General features: G+C 32.2%; 3 protein-coding genes across 3 annotated transcripts; 1 reads left to right on the top strand and 2 right to left on the bottom strand.

Moving 5' to 3' along the window:
- Positions 1 to 1431: 1431 nt before the first annotated feature.
- On the bottom strand, positions 1432 to 7571 carry LOC11409182 (zinc transporter 4, chloroplastic). Its single transcript, XM_003588941.4, has 2 exons — positions 6500 to 7571; positions 1432 to 2005 (listed from the first exon to the last, which is right to left on the bottom strand). The coding sequence occupies exons 1-2, from the start codon at positions 7166 to 7168 to the stop codon at positions 1550 to 1552; spliced, it is 1125 nt and encodes a 374-aa protein (XP_003588989.1). The 5' UTR covers positions 7169 to 7571; the 3' UTR covers positions 1432 to 1549.
- On the top strand, positions 6205 to 19720 carry LOC11411531 (pathogen-associated molecular patterns-induced protein A70). Its single transcript, XM_003588939.4, has 3 exons — positions 6205 to 6218; positions 10320 to 10324; positions 18436 to 19720. The coding sequence occupies exon 3, from the start codon at positions 18453 to 18455 to the stop codon at positions 19374 to 19376; it is 924 nt and encodes a 307-aa protein (XP_003588987.1). The 5' UTR covers positions 6205 to 6218; positions 10320 to 10324; positions 18436 to 18452; the 3' UTR covers positions 19377 to 19720.
- LOC11409181 (cytosolic Fe-S cluster assembly factor NBP35) lies at positions 10747 to 15417 on the bottom strand. The gene is made up of 3 exons (XM_003588940.4): positions 15276 to 15417; positions 15076 to 15177; positions 10747 to 11928 (listed from the first exon to the last, which is right to left on the bottom strand). The coding sequence occupies exons 1-3, from the start codon at positions 15310 to 15312 to the stop codon at positions 11000 to 11002; spliced, it is 1068 nt and encodes a 355-aa protein (XP_003588988.1). The 5' UTR covers positions 15313 to 15417; the 3' UTR covers positions 10747 to 10999.
- Positions 19721 to 23356: the final 3636 nt, after the last annotated feature.

Here is a 23356-nt window from a genome sequence, read left to right as displayed (position 1 = left end):
AATAGGTTGACCTTATCATCGAAGAAATTGTTTTCTCATTTCCTATCGAAGTTGGACTTGCTGAAAAATACTCAAAAGCGTGTGTGTTAGTTCGACAGGCGGAAATTTATCGAAGGACAATTCTTGTGGTGATTCAGATAAGGTCAAACAATGGATATTTTCAAGACACATTCGAAATTCAAATCGAATGGATAAGTTTCGTTAGTTTACTGCAGTTATAGTTTTAGATTCAAATCTAGGCAGTTATTTCTATTTGTATAAATAGTAGTTTTCCCTAGGAGAAAAGGGTCACAATTCTATCATACAAATAACTTACGCTCAAACTATCCGCATGGAAGAGATAAACGAGTCACAAGTTGCAATGTATGAATATGTGTACCAACTTACATTCAATCAACACAATTCAAGTTCATTTCTTTAAGTGTCTTTACAATTTACAATTCACTTGTTTCTTTTGAGCAATTTATTTACAGCTATTTACACCAATTTCGATTGGGTTCAAGTGGGTTGAATTCGATTGCTTTTTCTTACTTTATTTTATTTATCAAATTCTTCAAGAATAACATTAAATTTCTGGAAGATAACAAGCACAGATATGTCCTTAAGATTTACTGGTTGATCTTGCAAGTAACTATGTTTAAACCAGCGGTTGTTTACCAAAATTTAGTGTAAACAAGGTGATGATAGATGATGGTGGTTGTGAGGAAGAGGTGTGGTGCTGACAATGGGAGGATGGTGGTGGTGGGGAGGACGACGGCGAGAGATCTGGAGGACAGTGAGAGTTCAGAGAGATGGAGAGAGAAAGAGAGAGAGAAAGAGAAATGGACGTGGGTCATCGCGACGGAGGATGGTGACGATGGTGGTGGGAGGACGGAGGTGGTGCGAGGACGGTGGTTGTGGACTTGTGGTTCAGTTCTGAGAGAAACTAAACAGAGGAGAGAATGGGGCACGGGGTAGAGAAATAGAAGAGGGTGTGTATTGGTTTTACAAAGCTGCCCTTAACTTAAGGTTGAAATGACAAAAAAGCCCATGGTGTTGGTATTGTGTCTAAAATTTTGTATCTAGTTATCATTCCTCCTATTAAAAATAGACATTGACTAATTAAAATTTTGAATTTCGATTACGGGAGTTTTTCCATATTTTTTGTTCATCACACTTTCATTAAATTACATGCCGATGAAATCTATGGAAAATCAAAAATAAATTAATATAATTTTATTTTTTTATAATTCAAATTCTCAATTTTCCATAAACCTTCGTTCGAATTTTTTTAGGAATATTAATTTATCAATGTGAGTACAGATTCACACATAGATTTTCCCATTTGACGCTCACACGTAACGATTGCTTCTTTGTGGTATAGTGACAAGAAAAAATTTGAGAATATGAACAGAGTCAAAGTATGTTAATATTCATTTAAAAAATAGTATAGAATTTGCAATTATTTTTTGTTAATGAAGTCCCTACAGAGTCCTGAGCTTAAACATATATCATACTCAAATAAACTACAATTATAATATAATACTACAACAAAATTAAAATAAATTATTTAAGCCCAAAGGGCAAGAGAGGACATAGATCCAGCCCCAAGGAAAAGCAAACAAAAGGACACAATCTGAAGCCTTAAGCTACAACGCATTTTCTTACTAAGAAAATCAGCAGCTATTAAATCCACCAAAGCCATGTACACTAAAATTCCAGCTGACAAAGAGTCCAAGATACCTTCTGTGATAAGAGCCCCTGGACTATAAGGGTTGAAATTTGAGGCAACTAATGTCCCAATTGCAACACCAAGTGGTGTTGTAAGTGCAAAAAAACATGCCATTATTGTTGCTGATGATGTCTTGAATCTGGCTTCGGATATGCAACCACCAAGTGCAAACCCTTCAAAGAATTGATGGAAGGATAATGCTGCAATTAAGGGTCTCATTGTACATGGACTTTGTGAGACTCCTAGTGATAACCCAATTATCAAGGAATGTGAAACTATGCCAAGTTCCAATACCTACATGAGTTGGATAGTTACAGAAAATTGTTATTAGTATGTTCTTCATAATCTATACATAACTTCAAGTTCAAGCAAGTCTTTCGATCGCATCTGCTATAACAAAATATACGCAAAAAAATATTCAAAAGGTAAAAAAAAATTAAAAGGGTAAAGGTCAAATGTTATAATCTAAGGACCAAATACATTTGATGTTTCGAATCTTTTTTGTTTATACTCCCTCCGTTCCAAATTGTATGACGTTTTGGACATTTCACACATATTAAAAAATGTAATTAATATTGTATGGGAAAGAGATATTATGAGTTGTTTTACAAAATTATCCTTAATAAATGATATGGAAAAGATAAATTAAAGAATTGAAAAAAGAAAGAGTAATAAATAGTTAAGGATATAATAGGAAAAGTAACATTAATGTTTCATTGGTATTCTAAAATGACATACAATTTGGAACAAATATTTTTTCAAAAGTGACATACAAATTGGGACGGAGGGAGTATTTTATTACAACAAAGAAAATACATTTTATTGGGTCGTTAATTAATTTTGAATGAAATGCATTGAATTTTTTTTTTGGGATAAAAAAATGTACAGATATAATAATGGAGATAGCAAGAGTGTTTGTGCATGCATATTAAAAAATCATTTGTGTGCACACATTTTTGTCATATAAATGATAGTACTTTGAAAGACTTCAATTGAGTTAGTTCAGCTCAACTAATATTGATTCTGTTTGACAAAATGAGAGGTCCACATAGATCATGGCAAGGCTAGTCCATTAAAAGTTTCAAAAAGTAAACAAAAAATGGATGGTTGCTATAGACCACGCAACTGCTTCGAGAGACAGAGACCAAGGAACCGAATATAATCCATGCACGCAATATGGATGGTGGAATATGTTCAATGGTCAAATAGGAAAACAAAACACAAAGAGAAGAATAAAACATTAGTCTAGCACTTTATCCAGACAAGAAGCAAAGATTACTCTCTCAATTCCTTCCTAATTCTCAGAGTTATTTACACATACAAGAAACTAATAAATTTAATATATTTGGTTATTTTTGATAAATTAATCCTTTTTTTTTTCTACAATATCTTTAAACTATTTATTATTGCATTTCCTTCGTTTCTCTCAGTAAGAAATTCTTGATATTATTATTGACAAAACAATAAATTGAAAATGAGAGGTAAAAGTAAATAGGAAAAAAAATCTGCAAATATGATAAGTAAAATGGAATAGAGATAGTAGTTAATTGAGTACTAACTAAGTGCAATGAACTTAACTTAACTAACTAAGCAATGAATATCTAGAATTGGGATACCCTCTAACTAAGCATCTTTGAATTAATAATATAGGGTAGAGTGAAATGAAATACATCCGATAAATTTTAAAGAGACTAACACAACTAATCTTTCTCAAGGGTTTCTTTAGAAATAGGTAATTATGTTGAATCACGGTTACCATAAATTAAAAGAATAAAGCGTCTAAAAAAAGTAAAAAATAAAAAATAAAGAAAATTAGAGCAAAAAAATAAAATTGAAGTTGATGTATCCATCACTTAGTGACATCCATCGAAGCACCAACTTGGTAATTAAGCAAAGACAATTCAATACAATACGTGATGTGAGTACCAACTAAACAAAAAAAATCATCTTTTAACAATAGGGATGTATCAAAAAAACTATTTGAATAGACCAAAAATTTATTATAAATATTACTCATTTTGTTACATACTCTCTCCGTCCCAAATTGTATGACGTTTTGGATATTTCACACATATTAAGAAATGTAATTAATATTGTGTGGAAAAAAGATATTATGAGCTGTTTTACAAAATTGTCCTATGAGAAAGATAAATAAAAGATTTGAAAGAAGAGAGAGTAATAAATAGTTAAGGTTATAATAGGAAAAGTAACATTAATGTTTCATTGATATTGTAAAGTGACATATAATTTGGGACAAATATTTTTTCTAAAGTGACATACAATTTGGGACGGAGGGAGTAATAAACGACGCATTTGACTATTTCATACCTTCATACCTATTAAAAATATATATAAATGAAATAAAGATAATGATAGTGACCTTGTGAAATTTCGAATATTCACCATCATAAAAATACAATGAAAATGTTATTTTAATTATTTTCTAAATGGTTAGTTTTTAAATTGTGTTAGTTTTTGTAGTTATCAATGAGAAGAAGAAAAACAACTACTTAAGTGAACAGTGTTTTACATTTGTAACAACAATGAAGATATCAAATTAATGAGTTATCTTCATTATTTTTTTAAAGGGTTAAATAAGTTTTTCATCTTTAAAAAATTATCGAACTTCGCTTTTAGTCCCCATAATAAAAAGTGTACGGCTTTGAAAATTACCAGATTCCACTTTTAGTCTCCATAATAAAAAGTGTCACAGATTCGTCCTTACAAAAAAAATCTACCTCAGTTTAGTCCTTGATGTTAAGTCATTATGTATATTTTTGAATTATATTTTTCAAACATATTTAAAATGTTATAAAAAAATCCATCAAAAAAGGAGTTCAATGTTGGATTTCACATTGAAATTATCGCTGCTTTTATCTTGAGTTTTAAAAATTGACATTTAATTTATCACATGTTAAAAAAATTCCAAATTTATGTAAAGAAACTTTCTATGATGTTCTAAACATGTCTGAAAAAATTTATTCAAAACTTGAATAGTTTTAAGATAATCAAACAATTTTGAAAAATTTGATGGGGACGAAAAACAAAATTTGTTAATTTTCTCAGGGAAGAAAAAGCTTATTTAACCTTTTTCCAAATTGCATCATTATTTGCTACCGTTATATCATTTCTCCATCACAATGCTCACTTTTAAAGTCTATTTTCTCATTGTTAATCCTAAAAATTAAAAAAAAATTAAAAACATTTTCAAAAAGTTGACCAACCCTAAATTTTCATGTGAACTTATCTATTGACCGGAGTTTTGTGAAACATTAACCTTTTCACTAAATAGATCAAATACTCGAATTTTGTAAAATTATGTTTTTAAGTGCACGAAGTTTAAAAATAATCTTATCTTGGAAGCATAGTTTTAAAACTCGGTTCAGTAATTGACTTGACAGAGGTACTGGGTCAATGGTCGAACCACTGAGTCATTGGTTGAACCGCATAACTGAACCGGATCAACTCGGATGACTCGGTTAGATAACTCGTTCTTGAGATTAAATTTATATAGCTATTTAACCGGATTAAATCGAATTTAATCGGTGACTCGTTCACTTAAAAACTAAAAAAAAATGACATGTAATATCTATATTAATATTTGTACAACTATATTTTATTGACAGGAAATATATCAATATTAATATAATATGTAGATTTTCTCCGAGTCAAATTTAATCTATTAACTATAATACAATTACCAATCAAATACAAAAATTAATTTTAAGCACAAAATTGATTTTTATAAAAAAAAATTCCACTATTTTTATTTTTGATAAAAGAAATATGCTATTAATCACAACAATATTTACAAGCTAGTGTAATTTTTTGGTGTTAAAAATAATTGTATATAAGTTTAAATATAAATTGCAATATATCATTAAGCTAAAATTAAGAAAAATATCATTGAAACATTAAAAATAAGAAGCAAAACTGTAACAAAATTATTAAATATATCATTAAAAATAATTGTGAATTTCAATGTTTTATAAAAAAGAAATATGAATTATTGTGACATTTTGCAATTGAATTTAATATAATAAATAAGAATCAAAACACTAATACAATTGAAGGCATGGTGTGTTCGTTAAAGCATTCCACATTTAAATTTGATGTTGCTAGTTCGATTCCCAATCAAAGCAAATTGGAATTTTTTTTTAAATAACTATAACACGCGCCCTTGTTTCTGTTCCAAAAAAAACCGAACAATTGTTGACCCGGTCGGTTTTCTTCAATCCTCCGAGTCGCCGGTCCGGTCCGTGTTTTAAAATTATGCTTGGAAGTGAGTATTCAAGATCTTAAAACTTCAAAAAATGTTTTTTTTTTCTATTTAAAATTCATCGTTTATCTCTAACTTTTTTATAAATGATTTTTGAACAATTGTTAGCATGATGATCTTATTTTTAAGGTGAAACATGCTGCATTTGAAAAATTATGGATAATTCACACATCGACTAATCAATCAAAGTTACTCAAATGAGCAAATGATAACCATAAACAACTTCCAGTTTATTTACAAATTGATTCTTACGACTAGTTTGATTGTTTGACGAGTAAATTAATCACTCACAATTCTTCAAAAGTACATAAAACAAACCTATTTTTAATACCAAAACTTAACATTATTAAACGCACACAGTTTTACTTTACTTTATTTTTTCTTTTTGTGGCAAAACGTATGCACAATGTTATTGAAATGAAAGTCAAGATATTAATAAATGAGATACGTTACGTGACGTGAGCTAGCAACCAAAAGGAAGAAAATAGAGAATGTTTATTATTGGTTACCTGAGAAACAACGACATGGCGGACGCTACTATCCACACCATCATGCTCTCCAAATGAATGAGAATGACCATGACCATGTCCATCACCATGGTTTTGATGTGAATGTCCATGTTGCGACGCATGAGCATGCATCCCCACAATATGCATTCCACCACCAAAAGTCTCTCCCTGAACCTCCACAATCCCCGATCCCAACAACTCCTCTTCCAACCCCTCACCATTACCAACAACTCGTCCGTGCCTGTCATGTGTTTTTTGGTGTTGCGACTCATAATACTGCGTCGCAACAAAGTCAACTAGAAGAGTTAATAACGCAGACATCATCGCAAAAAACCCGGTAAATGGAAACTCTGACCACACGTGAGAGTAAGATTTCAAACAACTATGATTCAAAGCTTTCCACGCGTCTTGAAGCATGTGAACAAACCCCGTCGCTAGTATCACTCCTGCTGCAAAAGCCTTAGCTGCCGGTAAAATTTCACCATCGGATCGTAATAATCCCCGCCGGTTTCCCAACAACGGTACAGCAATTCCAGAAAATCCAGCCACTAGAATTGATGCCATAGCGACGAATTTTAAGATCAAAGCTGCTGACTCATCGCGACACAGGTCGGACTCACCGCTTTCGCAGCTCGAATTCGTCATGAATTCATCAAAGAGAGTAGACATTTTTTTTTTTTTTTGTGAAATGAAAAAGAGAAGAAGAGGGTTTTAGGAAAAGTTTAGAGGTGGAAGTGGTGATGGCGTGAAATGTAGGCTTGGAAGAGAAGAAAGAAATATAAAGAAAAGGTGTTTGTGAATTGAAAAATATTTTAATTTTATTATAATGTTATAAAGTAAGTGAAGCATATAATAAAAATGAATATTGGAGAACATATGATGTCATAGAGACCATGTTTGTATATTTGGATTGAGGGGTTATGGAAGTGGAGAAAGGACATAGCAGGAATGGAGACATGGTTTTGTCAACAGAAAAAAGAGTGGAGTCATGGTTATGACATAGTTTTCATTTTTTTGAGAGAATATGGTTATGACAATTTAGTTGCAATAGGACAGGCGTGTTGAATGTCGACATTATTTCGACATTCTATGTACCATTTATTTATCCAATCCTATGTTTTTATATTCTCTTATGAAAAGAAGAAAAAAAAAAAGTCTCTTAGATTTCAATTAGTTTTTTAAAAGGAAATAATTATCATGAGCAATGCTGTATCAATAGCGACGTTGTGAATCGTGATATGTTAGTCGGGATTTGAACCTCAAATTTTTCACTTATTCGCTTAAAAAATTTATAGTCACTATGTTAACTAATTTTTTCTTAAAAGTATGGTTTGCTTAATCACGATCTAATTAAAACATTGAACGTCTCAATAGCATTAGGGTTTTCCCACAAGTTTTAATTCTTGATTATTACTACATTTAGTCTTATACATAAGAAAAAATTGTGTCAACAAAAGTAGATATATTTGATATAAAATTTAGCGCATTTACATTAACTTTTGTTGATGCAATATTTTCTTATACATAAAATTGGAGGAGGGTTTGTTAAACGGTAAAGTATATTAAATCAGACCTCCGATGAATGTTTAGTTAGTGTGACTCTGAAGTTCAAATGAATTAACCAACAATTTTACGTGTGGGGAAATGGAAGTTAAGAAAATATGTTTTTGAACCGTAAAGATTATCGTTATGTATAAGTAATACCTAGAATGTGTATCGTTATGTATAAGTAATACCTAGAATTAGAGCTGTCAAAACGGACGGGCCGACCCGTTTAAGCCGGGCCCGACGGGGGCAAGGGCTTTTTAGGGCCGGGCTAAAAAGCCCGGTTTAAATATGGGCTGGAAAAATAGAGCCCGAGCCCGGCCCTATACGGGCTCCCGAGCTAACGGGCCAGCCCTGGCCCGTTTTGGTTATTTTTTTTTCCATTTTTAAGGGCTGAAAACATAATAACATCAACATAATTGTACCCATATATTATTAGCACCTGCTCAAAACACACGTGTTAGCATTTCATATTTTTTGTTTAAAAAACTATATCAAATTTATTATATCATGAGGAATCCTATTTATTATCGTTAATTTGTTATCATATTCTTGGACAATATGAATTTCTTTTTAGGGATCGTGAGAAGTTTTCTGTTAACATTAAAAACTTAGATAACCATCATTACAAATTTATCCTTAACAGTTAAAACTGTCAAAAAAGTTATCTTTAAAGCATGCAATATGCATCTATGCATTGTTATTTGATTTTGAAGACACAGTGACAATTATTTAAATGATTTCATCTAATTAGTTTCTTTATTTTTCAGTACTACTTTCAAAAGTAGGATATGAATAGAACGATCACTTTTTCAATCCAAATCAATTGGGGTTTGTTGTTGCAACCTTCTAAAAGCGAAGCTACAATAGTTGACAGTGAAGAAAGGAAGAAAGATAAAGGGTACTAAACTGAGTTGACAGTGAAGAAAGGAAATCACAATGCAACTATAAGCAAAAGGGTTTTAAAAGTGGGGAATAAAAGCATAACATTTCAGGAGAACAAGAGTTAAGAAACAATGATGAAACACGACCACTTTGATTTTTGTTTTTCCTTCATTTTAATTAGAAGTAACAAAATAAATGAACATAATTATATACAATTTTTAGAAGAGAGAATGACTTAAATATCAAATGAACATAACTATTTGGGCTGTCCGTCTAGTGTAAAAAATAACCCACTTTTTTTTTTATTTTTGCGGGCTGCCCTTAGTCCGAGCGGGCTGCGGGCTTTTCGGGCCAGGCTAAAAAGCCCTAAAAAAATTTGGGCGGCCATTTTTCGGCCCAGGCCCTGCATTTTTTTCGGGCTTTCGGACCGGCCCATTTTGGCAGCTCTACCTAGAATGTGTATGAACTCGCCAACGTAGGTTGATGCAGTCAATTCAATAAGATTCAAGTCAAGTCTCGTAAAGAGCGGGATTTGAATTCTAATGGAAATGTGTGGGTTTTGCTAATGAGTGTCCCCATATATTCTTTAAGCATTTCAAATTATGAAATTATTTTTTAAGAAAGTCAAATATTTTAATTTCTAACACATTGATTATACAAAATTTCATAGAAACTTACCATTTAAGACCTTTAAAGAGTACATCAGAGACACTCGTTATCATTTCTCTTTTTTATAATATCAAATTTAGGATGTGTGTGTGAACTTTACTCTCACATTTATCTCACTCATTTTACTCCATTTATCCCTACTTAGGCTCATTTAAAAATAAATATATTCCAAATATAAGTCTTTTTACAAATTATCAGGTACATTTATACTCGTTTGCTAAGCACTTCTTTTATTACTACTATCAATTTATCTTAAAAAAAATTAAAATCAATATTAGGAGGGAAAAAAACTATACACAAAAAGTAATATTTATACACGAAATATACACATTAGTTACATTATCACCTTTGAAATATATTTGAAAAGTGGTATGAATGTTTATAATTAGTAGTAGAGGGGTATCTCCATTTTTCCTCACATTTCTCTTTTATAAATAATATCCACAGCGACTTTGATGCCATAAATTATATATATATATATATTTGAAACACACTCCCCTTCTCATTTCAATAATGCCCTAATAGAATATAATTTTGTAATTGTATATTCTTTTCACACTTATGTTTTCTCAAAAGACAAAACACCCCTTTTATGAAAAAGAAAATGACAAACACCCCACTATGATCTGAATGTTTTATTTGGCTAGAAGATATGCTAGAAAATTTCCTTGAATACCCAATTTGATTTTTTAAATAACTAACTACTAAATCTCTGGTTTAGAATCTGCATACAATTTTGTAGCTTACGACTGTCGTACTAGAGAACGTGTATAATCTGCCGCAAACAAGACAAGGGTGGCAAAAGATGTTCAAAATGCATAGATACACCTAATAAGATGTTCATAATTTGCATTCTTAATGAATCTGTCACGCAAATGTTCTATAGAAGGAAGTAAAGACAAAGCAGCTTAGTGACAAACTCAGAAGTTCTTTATCTCGTTGGGCAAATACAAACTACAAAGTCAATAGTTAATAGAAACACGCGATTAAATACATCCAATAATTGACGTGAAAAAATGGAAAGATTGTTTTACACGCAAATGTGGATGCTCATTGTTATCCTTATAATAATAATAACTTTATGTGTATATATATAGCTTTCAATACACATGATAATTCTTTCAAACACTTATGGCATAAAGGTAGAATAGCAGAAATCTAAAGTCCAAATAAACATTTCAGATATAATAGAATCTACAATGTCACAAACAAACTGGATAACTTTATTTTACTGTGAATATGAATGTAAACTACACTGTCAAATACCTTTCTAGAAAACAATACTTCTTCTGCTCTCAAATTGCCTCAACCCCATAAAACTTAATTTTACATGGCTTTAGACAGAAACGAATTTTCTGTCAATTAGGTTTCAATTTACAAAGACGAACATAAGTAAATCTGCTACACTCCATTACTTTCCGTCATTGACAGCCCACTAGTTTCCATCAGCTTATCTATAATCTTTTGTAACGCTGGAGCGCTCACAACACAATCTTTATCTGCAAAGCAGGATCTGCCTTCTTCGGCTGCCTTGCAAAGCTGTGGATCTAAAGGAACCTTACCAAGAAAGGGTACCGCCATCTCGTTACACATCTTCAACGCTCCACCACCGCTACTATCAAATACTTCACTGCAGGCGATTAAATTCAGCATTTCGGGCGCTTTTTCTTTCATGTACTCCGATATCCACTCCGTAACATCTTTCATCTCACCATTATCTGTAATCTTCATAAACTTGAGATTTGAGATGGGCTGGGACAGGCCACTCATATTCTCTACAACCCCAAGAACTTTCACTCCAACTTTCTTGCAAAAATTCACTTCTTTTTTCACATCAATGAGAGAGACTTGTTGAGGAGTGGTAACTATGATTGCACCATCTACATTAGCAGCATCCAAGCATTGAACAATTGAAATGTGTTCATCTGAGGTTCCAGGTGGAGCATCAACAATTAGAAAATCAAGTTCACCCCAATAAACGTCTTTTAAAAACTGCTTGATAAGCCCATTTTTGCGTGGACCTCTCCATATAACAGCTTCGTCTGGATGAGGAAGCATGAACCCAATTGACATGACCCCAAGATTAGACTCAACATAGACAGGGGACCAACCAAGGTTGCTCTGGTGTATCTCTTGACCTTCTAGGCCAAGCATCTTTGGGATGCTTGGACCACAAATATCAATGTCCAGAAGACCAACTTGAAAATCCCTTGCAGCTAACGCAAATGCCAGCTGGGCAGAAAATGTGCTCTTGCCAACACCTCCCTTTCCTGACAAGACCAGTATCTTATGTTTCACAGTGGCCATTCTTTCGGCAATGGCAACCATATCTGCAAAAAACAATGCAAAAAAAAAAAAATTAAAATGTGACCAAAATGCTTAAACATGAAGGCAAATTGATTGCTCAACATTCTCAATTCCATAAAATTAAGAAATGCCCTATCCAAAAACAGCCCAAGTGTCGTACAGAAAAAATATGACATCAAGAAAGTAGGTATTTCTGCCAATTTCTGTTAAGAAAAATACTATGTTATCACCATTAACTTTGAAACAATGGCAAAATAAAAGAATCCAAAGAGAATATTTATAATCGGTTTCCGAGGAAAAACATGCTGATTAAATATCTTAATCATTCTTCAAACTATTATTGGAGAGAATGCATTATATAAATCAAGTCTAGCTAATCCACAGTGAAAGCATGATAGAAGACCACTAAATAGTGAAATGTTTAATTTAGAAGGAAAAAAGAGCTAATATTATAAATGATCAAGCACAAGATCTGCAAGAATACAAAAATACAAACAATGCTTCTAAACAAGGCTTAACTAACTAAAAAACACGGGCACCAGGAAGCAATAAAAACCAAAATTGACTAAAATCTCCCACACAAAATACCACAATAAAAACTGATACAATTCAACACCAACACAACTTCCTAGCTAACCCACAGATCTAATCGAATAACCCCAATGCAACATATCATATGACCTGCAAAATAATGCAGGTAAACAGAAAAAAATTGAATCCTTCTTGATTGAAAATCATTGCACTTCTTGCTTTCCAAATTATCAGAAATATGTCTAAACCAAATTACAATTACAACTAGCATTTCTCTAGCCTTTTTAATGTCACCAATCCTTTAAATAGATAAACATGCTCAATACCTCCTTCGAGTTTACCACAGTCTCCAACACACAATAATGAAGTACTCAAATTAATCCCTCTTTTGCTTAGATCATCTTTAGTAGGAAGCCTGTATTGGAAAAGCCTCCAAAATACCACCGACATTTTCAAAGGGATCAAAGGATTCCAAACCTCTTTAGCCTATCTAACTCTCTCTCCATCGAATCAACCCCTAACACTACTCCATTACAAACCACCGCCAACTCCCTTTCCCATTGAAACAACCTCCTTATCCGATTCCACTTCACCCTCCTTCTCACTTCCACCTATCTAACTCTCTCTCCATCGAATCAACCCCTAACACTACTCCATTAAAAACCACCGCCAACTCCCTTTCCCATTGAAACAACCTCCTTATCCAATTCCAGTCCACTGAAATTTAATTTAGTTCATGGTTCTTACTCGTTGATTTCATAGCATAGATCAAAAACTGTTGTGCACCTCCCAATTCCCTGGATTGTGCAATGAATAATTTTAAATGATGTAAGATGCTGAATCACACCTAGGTTCATTAGAGCCAAAATAGAATATTTAAAGAGCAAAGGTTGAAAAGTATTAGATGCAGAGTTGTGGCATAATGCTATTTGATGCAGTGTTTTACACACATCTTGTCACAAATCAAAGATGCAATATGATGGGAAGACAAAATTTAGAAGCAGAAATCGAGTACAGAAATAGATCAAACAATGGAAAATAGTGTATTTATTTGATTTAGGAAAACTGTAGAAGGTAAAGAATCCCAATCTACACCAGAGCCAAGCTCCTCAGAGAAGGAGAAAAATCTCTCTCGGCCTAACCGTAATGGTTCACTCCAATATTCCTAAGTCCCCATCAATCTTCACTAGCCTCACTCACCATTTATACAACTGAGGCATAACAAACCTGCCAACTAAGCAGCCTACCACACTCTTTATTTAATATCCTAACCACACTCTTTATTACAATATACCCCTTTTTACTTATCAGCCCTCACTCGGGTCTCCAACAAACTCTATTTTGAGAGCCTGTAGCAGATGCTCAAGGTTAACATCCCTTTCCAATGAGTAACACAGTGAAGTAACAAACAAACTACGGTTTGAGTATTTTATTATAGCCAGATGGCTTAAGTCTTTATCAATGAAGCTCTTGGATACAGAGGTGCAACAAAAGCTCTCTGATGCAGGCAAATGCAACCATCTTTTTCCTGAGCATGGAAGCATTGTATTCTGGGAGCCTCTAGTAGGTGTTCAAAGTCCATCACCCTCCCACATGAGCAACACACTAGCTATGGTTTAGGACTTTGAGAATTTTACTATGACATGCTTGCTAAAATCTGTATCTTCTAAAAACACAAGGATGTCTACCACCTAACGAGGAATTCTATCTCTTATCTTTTTGTGTGCTGTCTCTTATTCTTTCACTTTGTGTGAGCAAATGCCTATATAATGTCACTTTGTTTCCCTTTAGTGTATTAGGCCGCTAGCTTCACCATTAGGCAAGTGTGGAAATCAGTCTGAAGCTATTATCATATCAATTAGCATCTCTAGTCATTAATTGTTAAGTTGGATTGAATGATGTCCAACACATGGTTCATTTCATAGTTGTCAAAGATCTCCAACTTCACAAATTGAACAAATCCTCTACACAAAACTATACCCACTATCAAAAGCCCAAGGAATTAACAAGACCAAACAATAAACAAACTAAGCAAAACAATATCACATAAAATGTTTCACTAGTCCTGGCTTTAAAAATCTTCATACAACAACGCCATGAACTATGAAAGAGCTGATTTTATTCCATTTCTTTGCTAATCAACCCAAATAAGCAATGATAATGATGAGATCGGAAAGAAATCACACCTCAGTATCTAGTACATGAGCACCAAGGTTAAAAAATACTCAAAAACAGTCCCAAATCCTAGAACCTAAAGTATGGTTTCTGAAAAAGCTTATATAAACAAGGGCTTGTTCCAATTGGTATATTTGTGCTTATCTACTAACATAAGCACACGTGACTTGTGAGACTGCTCATGGACACAACTTACAACATATCCATACACTGTTTTCACCTTATTTGCATAAACTCTCAAGGATAACTTACGAAAACGACTCATAGTTTATATGAAAACAGTTTGACTTTATTTTATCATTTGCTATCAAAATAACTTATATATAAGCTCCTACATGATAAACGATTAAGTGCATTTGATTAAAAAAAATTATTCAAACAGGGTCTAAATAGTGTAACTGTAAGTAGTTGAAGGTTATTGGAAATAAACATAAAAGCATAAGAGAAAGGTGAAGAGTAACAACCAGGGTCAGGTCCTTTAGGGGCAGTGGCGCAAATTTGCTGATTTGGGCAACCTTCACATGCATCAGATTTTCCAGCAGAATCAGACTGAGGACCTGGGCAATCTATAAATGCAACAATACAAAATACACAAAAATCAAAGTCAATGGAAAATATAGAAACAGAGCAAAATTCAAACACATAATAATCAATATATTCATACGCTCGTTGGCATCCTCGGGTATATCTCCGTTCTCCATGGAAGCTCTTCTCTTGTGTCGCTTTGAGCAAGTTGTTTCTGATACGAAAGTTGAGATGTCGTTTTGATGGAGCAATTGAGCTTCGTTCGTTTGAGTAGGGTTTTAACTTTTAAATTAATTATTATTTTTTAAATATAAATATAAAAATATGATATGATATAACTTGGCCTCTTCAAAAGGAACTTGATTGGGCTTGCAATTAGAACTTGTTTTACTAGTTACAATACAATTTTCATGGTTGCACCCTCTGTTAGTTTGATATGCTCATAATAATTGAATGACATATTTTCTTTTATTATATATATTAGACTAGCTAGATAGATAAAATAATGAGGAAAATAGTCATTTTTCATTCCTAAAAGTGTTACAAATAGCCACAATAGCTCTCATTTGATCAAAATTTTAAAATAGTCCACGATTTTAAATTACGTTAGTCAAAATAGTATCTGATGTTCAAATATTGTGTTAATACTATCATATCAGTTCTTCAATGTTATATCATTTTCTATAAATACTTACTTATTGTCGTATAAATTTGTTGTCACATCAATCCATCAATGTATTTTTTACTTACTATCATATCAAGTCACGTTATAAACTTTCCACCCTTCGGCAATTCCATGAAGTAAGCACTAAATAATGTGAGAAATGACCAAGAGAAGAGTAATGGATGATGTACATGAGATGATTCACTGTGTCTATGATAGATCAATAGTGATGGATTGTATAAAAAAAAAGGCTGAAATTATTTCTGTGTGTGATAGATGAGTGTGGTCATAGGCATCTTTGAGATTTTGAGTATTCCATCTGAAGTATGAATTTGATACCCAATTTTTTGCAAGTCATGACGCGCACATGCACGTATATAATGAAATAAAAGGATAATTTGAACTCGAAACTGATTAGATAGTCTTTAAAGATAAGATTAATTTTCTTTCTCTAGAATAACTAGGGTTGACTATGTTGGGTAATACTTCGGTACTTTGAGTTCAGTTACTTTGGTGACTTTGTCTCTGTCTCTCTTCCAATCAATAATTATCTCTTCTCAAAATAATTTATTTTAATCACTCATATATCGTTCTCTCTCATCTAAAATACATTAAAGTCACCAAAATCACCAAAGTCACTCATATATCAAAATAATTTATTTTAATTGGGGGAAAATGTGTATTTTTTAAAGTGACAATAATGGAATGATTTGTGGATTAATTTCAAAGGTAAAGAAATATATGTCTAAGTGTTTGACATTTTTCAATAAGTGTTCCTCTATACATACCGATCACATATTTCATTTGCTGATGATTTATGTCTTTTTTACGTGAATATTACTTAATATGCTATATATGATATGTCGGTCTGATAGTATTGTGGTGTGAGCTAGATTGTATACGATGAATGATTGTCCCTGCCTGAAGCACAAACAAGAAGTTATAATGAAGTTTTTTATAAAGTGTGTAAACAAGAACAAATCATATGAAAATATTGGGGGTTGTGTAGTTTAAATTGTTTGAGCAAATTGTTGGAGGAGTTAAAAGACTAAGATGGTGAAGGAGAAAATATAAATTTAAAACTGATTGTCACTTAAAATAATAATTTGTCTATTAGAAATAATCATTATTGTCACTTTAAAAATACACATTTTTCCCTATTTTGATGTATATATGCATGTAGTTTTTCCAAGAGCAATGTTATTTGAACAACCCTTTATTGTGACAACTTCTTATACAACCAAATTATATAAAAAGATTTAGATAGTGACACAAAAATCAAAGTAATAGAGAGAGAAGGTAGAAGAACAATGTGAGTATGAGAGAGAAAGTTGTCACAAAAGTTATCAAAAAATGGTTGTTCAAATATCATTTCTCTTTTTCCAAACTCCAAAATTAATAGTTAACTTTAATATTTAATCGTTAGTTGTTTGTCTTTAAGAAAAAAATAATATAATTTTTTAAGTTTGGGGGCATTTTGCACATAAGTGCAAAACTTCTGGGGGATATTTGCAAAACATCATGTTCACTAACAGAAAAATTTCATGGAAGTAATTGAAGTTTTGTTAATTTCAGAGAAGTAATTGATGAAACTTACAATTTTAGGGGATAAGTCTATTTAGTCGAGGAAGAATATATTCCACTCCACAATGGACACTTGACCCATTTTTTAAAACTGAAAAAAGGCATTTACTTGGCCATAATTAAATTCTTGCCCGCTAAGCTTTGCTGTCCAAACCAGAAGGGTAACAACAACTAACAACCATTAACCAACCGTCCAATAGTACATACTACATACCAACGCCCATTCCATCGAACTTCAGATTTAAGTCATTCCTATTCACACAAGCTGGCTCTATTGAAGTCAAGCCTCATATTATATACCACAAAAAATCGAACAAATTTCTCACGTTACACAAATAAATCCACACCCATATTTTGTCCCTTTGTAGCAGACCCATCATATGACACCACGTGTTCCTCGATACTCTCACTTTCCCCCCAAAAAAATAAAATTTCCAAAATCAACCATACCAAACATTAATCATAATCTCATCTCATCTCATCAATCAATAAATAAAAATAATTGTCCACAAATATTTATCGAATTGATAAAAAATTGACTCATTTTTTAAAAAGATAAAAAAAATAATTAATAGTCTATATGAGTTACATTTAATGGTAACCTTGACGCGACGAGTAAAGTTGTTATCATATGACTGAAAGGTCACATATTCAAGTGTTGAAAATAGCTTCTTATATAAAAATAGAGCAGGACTGCGTACAATATACAAAATAGTGGGATCCCTACCCAGATAGATTATGTGTATGCATGAGCTAATAACCTTTTTTTTAATCTATAAGTTATATTTGACTCGAGTCTTAAGACATGCGCTAACTTTAAAACCAATCTTAAAATTCAACTCATCTAAATTTTATATCATTATATTTAAAAAATGGCATTATTTTTAGGCTCTCACCTCTCCATCATAACCAAAGCTAAAAAGCCAAATAATATCAAAGCCTTTGACACAATACAAGCCACAAACCACAAAACAAACAAGTACACAGCATTACATCAAGTCATCAACAAAACCAAAACCCTCTCTTCATCTCTCCAATCTCCTCCACCCTACACACAAAACCTAAAACATGTTGGAACAATCATTAACATCATCATCACCAACATTCTGGGCTGGTCTCTACAGCTGGTTTACTCCCACCATCTTCTTCCTCCTCCTTCAACTTGTCATAGCTACCATTTACATCACTTCCACTCTTGCCAATGCCACCCAAAAACATCTCCAACAACAAGATCCTAACTTTCAACAACCCCATCACCAACAACTCTTTAGATCTCCTTCTGTTTTACAAAGACTCAAATCCATCAACTTTTACTCTTACCAACCTTATAGATCCCAACAAGAACAACCTCAACAATATCAACAACTTCAAACGTACGAAAATGAAATCCATGTTCCTCAACTTGCTAGATCTCCTTCTGTTTTACAAAGACTCAAATCCATTAACCTTTATAGTTACTTACCTACACAACCCTTCACTACAAAGCTCTCACCCGACAACAGTAACAACGTTTTCACTCATGAAACTCATAAACAACACGTGGAAGTTAAGGAAACAGAGGAGGAACATGAGGAAGATGATGTTTTGGGACATATAAGAGACAACCTAGGAGGAAGCTACGAAGAAGAGGGACATGTTTCTATAGAAGAGGTTTTCATGAAGTTGCAAGGCCAAGGAGGTAATTTCACAAGGACACATTCAGACACTAAGCCGGATTCCGGGGAGGTTCCGGTGAAGCTGTCGAGGAAGATGAAGAAATCTGCTAGCAGTAAATCTGCTTTTTCACATTTTAAGGAAGATGACATTGTGGAGAAACGCCGGCCAGCCACCGTGAAAGAGGCGAAGGTTGTTCCGGCTGCAGTGGATGAGGATGAGTTGGTTGATTCTAAGGCTGATGATTTCATCAACAAGTTTAAGCAGCAGTTGAAGTTGCAGAGGATTGATTCTATTATGAGGTATAAGGATATGATTAACAAAGGAAGTAGCAAGTAAATTAAGATTAATTAATAATCATGATTATGATAATGATAATATAGTTTCATTGCTACATTTTGTGGTTGTATGGCTAGTATAATATAATTATTATTTTCTGTTAATTTAGCTAATTTAGGGGTTTCATGTTCTTGTGATGTAAAATTAGTGATTTTTTGTCGGTAACTACAATTCAGATGGTAAAAAACTGCAGAAACATTTAATATGTTGAGAAGCGAGTTTGAAGTCGCAATTCTCCATTTATATGTATTTAGTGTGTGCAAAACAAATTAGTGATTTTAAAAAAATCTATTATTACTAGTGATTTTGTGAAGTGGAATGGTGAGTGTTCTTAGTTCATTTCAGCCTCTGATTGTGGATGTTGGAAGAAGTTACTTTATGGTAATGACCACTTATTATTTCTGTTTCTATATATAGCAGAATATATTATTGTCTTGCTTTTTTGTTTGCATTTGATAAGGAGAGTTAGAGAGATAGCATATGATAATCTGATAAATAAAGTTATATGTCAAGCTATATTCAGTAAGGTTTAGAAATTTGACATCTTTGAAAATTGTGGCATGCCAACTAACTAGCTAGTTGTGAAGTGTGAACATAGTACATGTGTGAGCTAGATTTTTGTTGAATTTTGAATTGAGTTCATTTAGTAACATTTACTAGTATTTGGCTATAGTTGACTTTTGAAACAAGTCAGTGAGATGTTTAATGTAGGAAGTTTTATGTAAAAAAAATTCAAATATTGGTGTGACTTTGAAGTATGTAGTAGTAATTTTGATCACTTTTTTTAGACAAAACTAAGCACCGTTGTTAACACAGCAAACCACAAAATGATCATGCTTTGTATGTCACTCTCAATTTTATCTTCTATATGAATATTTTTTTCATATAATTAGTCCTTGTGAATGACCGTTAAATGTAATATTGTCAGCTAAAATGGTCACTTTTGTAAGACACTCTGAATTTGACCATTGAAAATATTAATATGGAGAATGTTATTTTTATTTTATTTTAATCAAAGGTATCTTATTCTTAGCGCGCAATTGTTAGAGGCTAATCTCGTGAGATAATTGAGATTTATTTAGGGCATTAATTAACAAAATCATATGAATATTTCTAATATTTTTTACAAACAAAGGCATTGCATAGCGCAATTGCTAAGACTATTATCTTAAAGTAATTGAGATTTATTTAAGGGATTAAACTCTCATAAGTTTTTCCTATGCATTGACAAACAATCAAATCTATGTCCAAAGAGTCGAGAGACCCAAATATTTACCATGCTATTTGTCCGAAAAAATAGTAAATATTAATATTTAGTCAAGCATTTTTTAAAGCATTGTTACTTTTTTTTTTGTCGAATGAGGAATTAAGTGTAATGTTGCCAATCAAAATGGTCCTTATCTTTAGAGGACTCTCAATTTGGATAATTAGAAGATGAATATTCTAATTTAGTCCTTATCAAACATAGATTTCACGAATATCTTATCGTTGTGAAGTTTCTGCTTTGGTACTTAGTGCCGTGTAATAAGAATATCCTATTGTAATAAGAAAATTGATGTTAACACATTTCATAAGGTTGAAGTACACAATTAAAATACGTTTTAATTGTGTTCCACCCTCCTTGTGTCTCTGGGGTTGACTCCTTGGTTGAATTCAGTCAGTTCATCCTTGAGACCTCTTAACGTTACACCAAGGCACCGAATCTTCAACCTCTGAGGTTCTCCGCCGTTGAATTGTGCATGAACGTTGATCCACCCGGTCATTGTTTCAAATCTACACAATAAGAAATTAAAAACAATCAATGAAAAACTCATTCAAACATTTCATCAAACACTTGATGTGCAAATTATACATAGACTCTAAAGATCATAAAAATAACCCTAAAATTATAAATCATATACACTTACTAAAATAAAAAAAATTAATCATATACTATAACATAAATCATTCAACTTATATTTAACATATTTTTTTTTTGTTATAACGTAAAATATAACAAAATTATTCAACATATATTTACTCTTCAAATAAATCATATACTCTTACCAAAAAAAAAATAATATAAAACACCAAATTAAAATATAACCCTAAAATTTTAAACTATAACATAAACATCATACGAACATTTTAACTAAATTAAGCAACTAACATTTACTCTAAAAATGAATTATACTATGTAAATCTACTCAAAAACTAAAATAAATTAAATCCACTCAAAAACTAAAAAATAAAAACATTTATAACAATTAAAATGTAAGTTAATAGCATTATAATTACTTGTGATTTTGTTGAATAAATTTGGTTGGATATGGTTGGGTTTTTTAGAGAGATTTATGAGAGAGGTTTGGAAAAAAAAAAATTGAAGATGATATGAATAATGGATGAGAGAGCTTCTGGTAGATTTGTAGCAGAAGATCCTTGGTAGAACCTCGGCAGTTAACTGCAGCCGGTTCCTTCAAAATTCGGCAGTTAACTGCCGAAGGATATTTGAGTAAATTACTCGTGTTTCTCAATCAAACCAAATGTGTCAACAACAATTTTCTTGTAATAATTAGGATAGCGAAAGTGGAAGAAAATTGGTGATTACGCAAGTCACTTTACTTCCTAAGTGCTTGGTATTAGTATAAAATTGAGATTATAACTAGTTGATGTCTATGTGGCTCTGGTTTGCTTTCTACGAAATACCATACTATTTATTGTGTGCGAGTGTGAGTTATATGTCATACATCAGATAAAATGTGAATGTTAAATACTTTATAAGTGAGAGAAAGATAAAAATAAAATGTTAAATAAAAGTGTGATGTATCTTTCCCTTGTATACTTACTCGGACCTAAATGTGGGTGTTTTTCCACTACATAGTTAGATTCTATTAATGGATTTGGTACAAAAATGGTCATTGCGTTACATACATAGTAAGATTTTAACTCTAAGTAAGAGAAAGATAAAAGTAAAAAGTTGGAGTTTTATGTAAGCAGATAAACTAGAAAAGGAAAGTAGTAGTAAAAAGTGGAGGCAGCACAAGCTGGCAAAGTGGGAAGCCAGTTGGATTGCAGAGTAAAATCAAAGAAAGCAAAGCAACTAGTATTAAAAAAATCACTTCATTAATGGAAGGGTTTGTTTGGTTGAGTTGTTATGTGGACGGTGAAAACGTGGTTATCCCTATATTTAAGGGTAATTGTTAATGTTTTCCACATGCCATAATGCTCATAATACGTACCTTTGTCATCTTGTTGTTATAACTTATAAGGACCTTTTTCAGAGATACCTTTCTCACGAAGCATGTTATATTTGCGCAATTTCTCCGCGTATAAATTGGATTGTCAGGAATCTTGTATACTACCAAAAATAAAATATAAGGAATCTTGTATATTTCTTATTTTAAATTTAAATTAAAATATCCTTGAAAAAATAAGTTTAATGTGAAATAAAAATGCAATACAAAATTTTGTCTCTACCATCCAATTCTTAATAGAATAGTCGAAGTTAATTAAAGTTAGTTAAAAAAGAAATAAAGTCCAAACAAATATTATAATTCATTTATTTTATCTTGACATAAGACATGCCAAGAAAATAAGTTACACGATACAAAAGTGAAGGCAAACGATCATAAAAAGTTAAACAAGAACTAAAGACAATGCATAACCAACAACAAATACGAGAAGGAAATTCAAATCCCAAACCGTCCACTACAATTCAAAAATGCTTAATATCGCGCAACAGTACATCACGACTATTCACGAAATTACATTGCTTTCACTTGTATTATTTAATTAATTTAGCTTCTCTCTTAAATGATCATTTTGGTATCCAAAGTTAACTCTCAGCTTAATTCCATGTGACCATGACCACTTCAACTCATAGATAATTTACGATTCTCCCAAATTGAATTTTCACTCAGATCCTAATCAAAAGTTCAAAAAATACCAATTTTCTTGGGTTCCCACCAATAGACAAACCAAGATATTTAAACATAATTTTT

This window comes from Medicago truncatula, chromosome 1, assembly GCF_003473485.1.
Source record: "Medicago truncatula cultivar Jemalong A17 chromosome 1, MtrunA17r5.0-ANR, whole genome shotgun sequence".
Taxonomy (NCBI): domain Eukaryota; kingdom Viridiplantae; phylum Streptophyta; class Magnoliopsida; order Fabales; family Fabaceae; genus Medicago; species Medicago truncatula.
Note: the sequence above shows the minus strand (reverse complement) of the source record. Positions and strands in the feature narration are given on the sequence as shown.

Bases quoted from the DNA above. Each gene is read 5' to 3' on its own strand.
- LOC11409181 (XM_003588940.4), bottom strand. From the start codon at position 15,312: ATGGAGAACGGAGATATACCCGAGGATGCCAACGAGC. The intron at 15,178-15,275 runs GTATGAATATAT...TTGCATTTATAG, and splicing joins ACCCGAGGATGCCAACGAGC to ATTGCCCAGGTCCTCAGTCT. The intron at 11,929-15,075 runs GTTGTTACTCTT...TGTTTTTTGCAG, and splicing joins CCCTAAAGGACCTGACCCTG to ATATGGTTGCCATTGCCGAA.
- LOC11411531 (XM_003588939.4), top strand. From the start codon at position 18,453: ATGTTGGAACAATCATTAACATCATCATCACCAACATTCTGGGCTGGT.
- LOC11409182 (XM_003588941.4), bottom strand. From the start codon at position 7,168: ATGTCTACTCTCTTTGATGAATTCATGACGAATTCGAGCTGCGAAAGC. The intron at 2,006-6,499 runs GTAACCAATAAT...CAACTCATGTAG, and splicing joins GCCATGTCGTTGTTTCTCAG to GTATTGGAACTTGGCATAGT.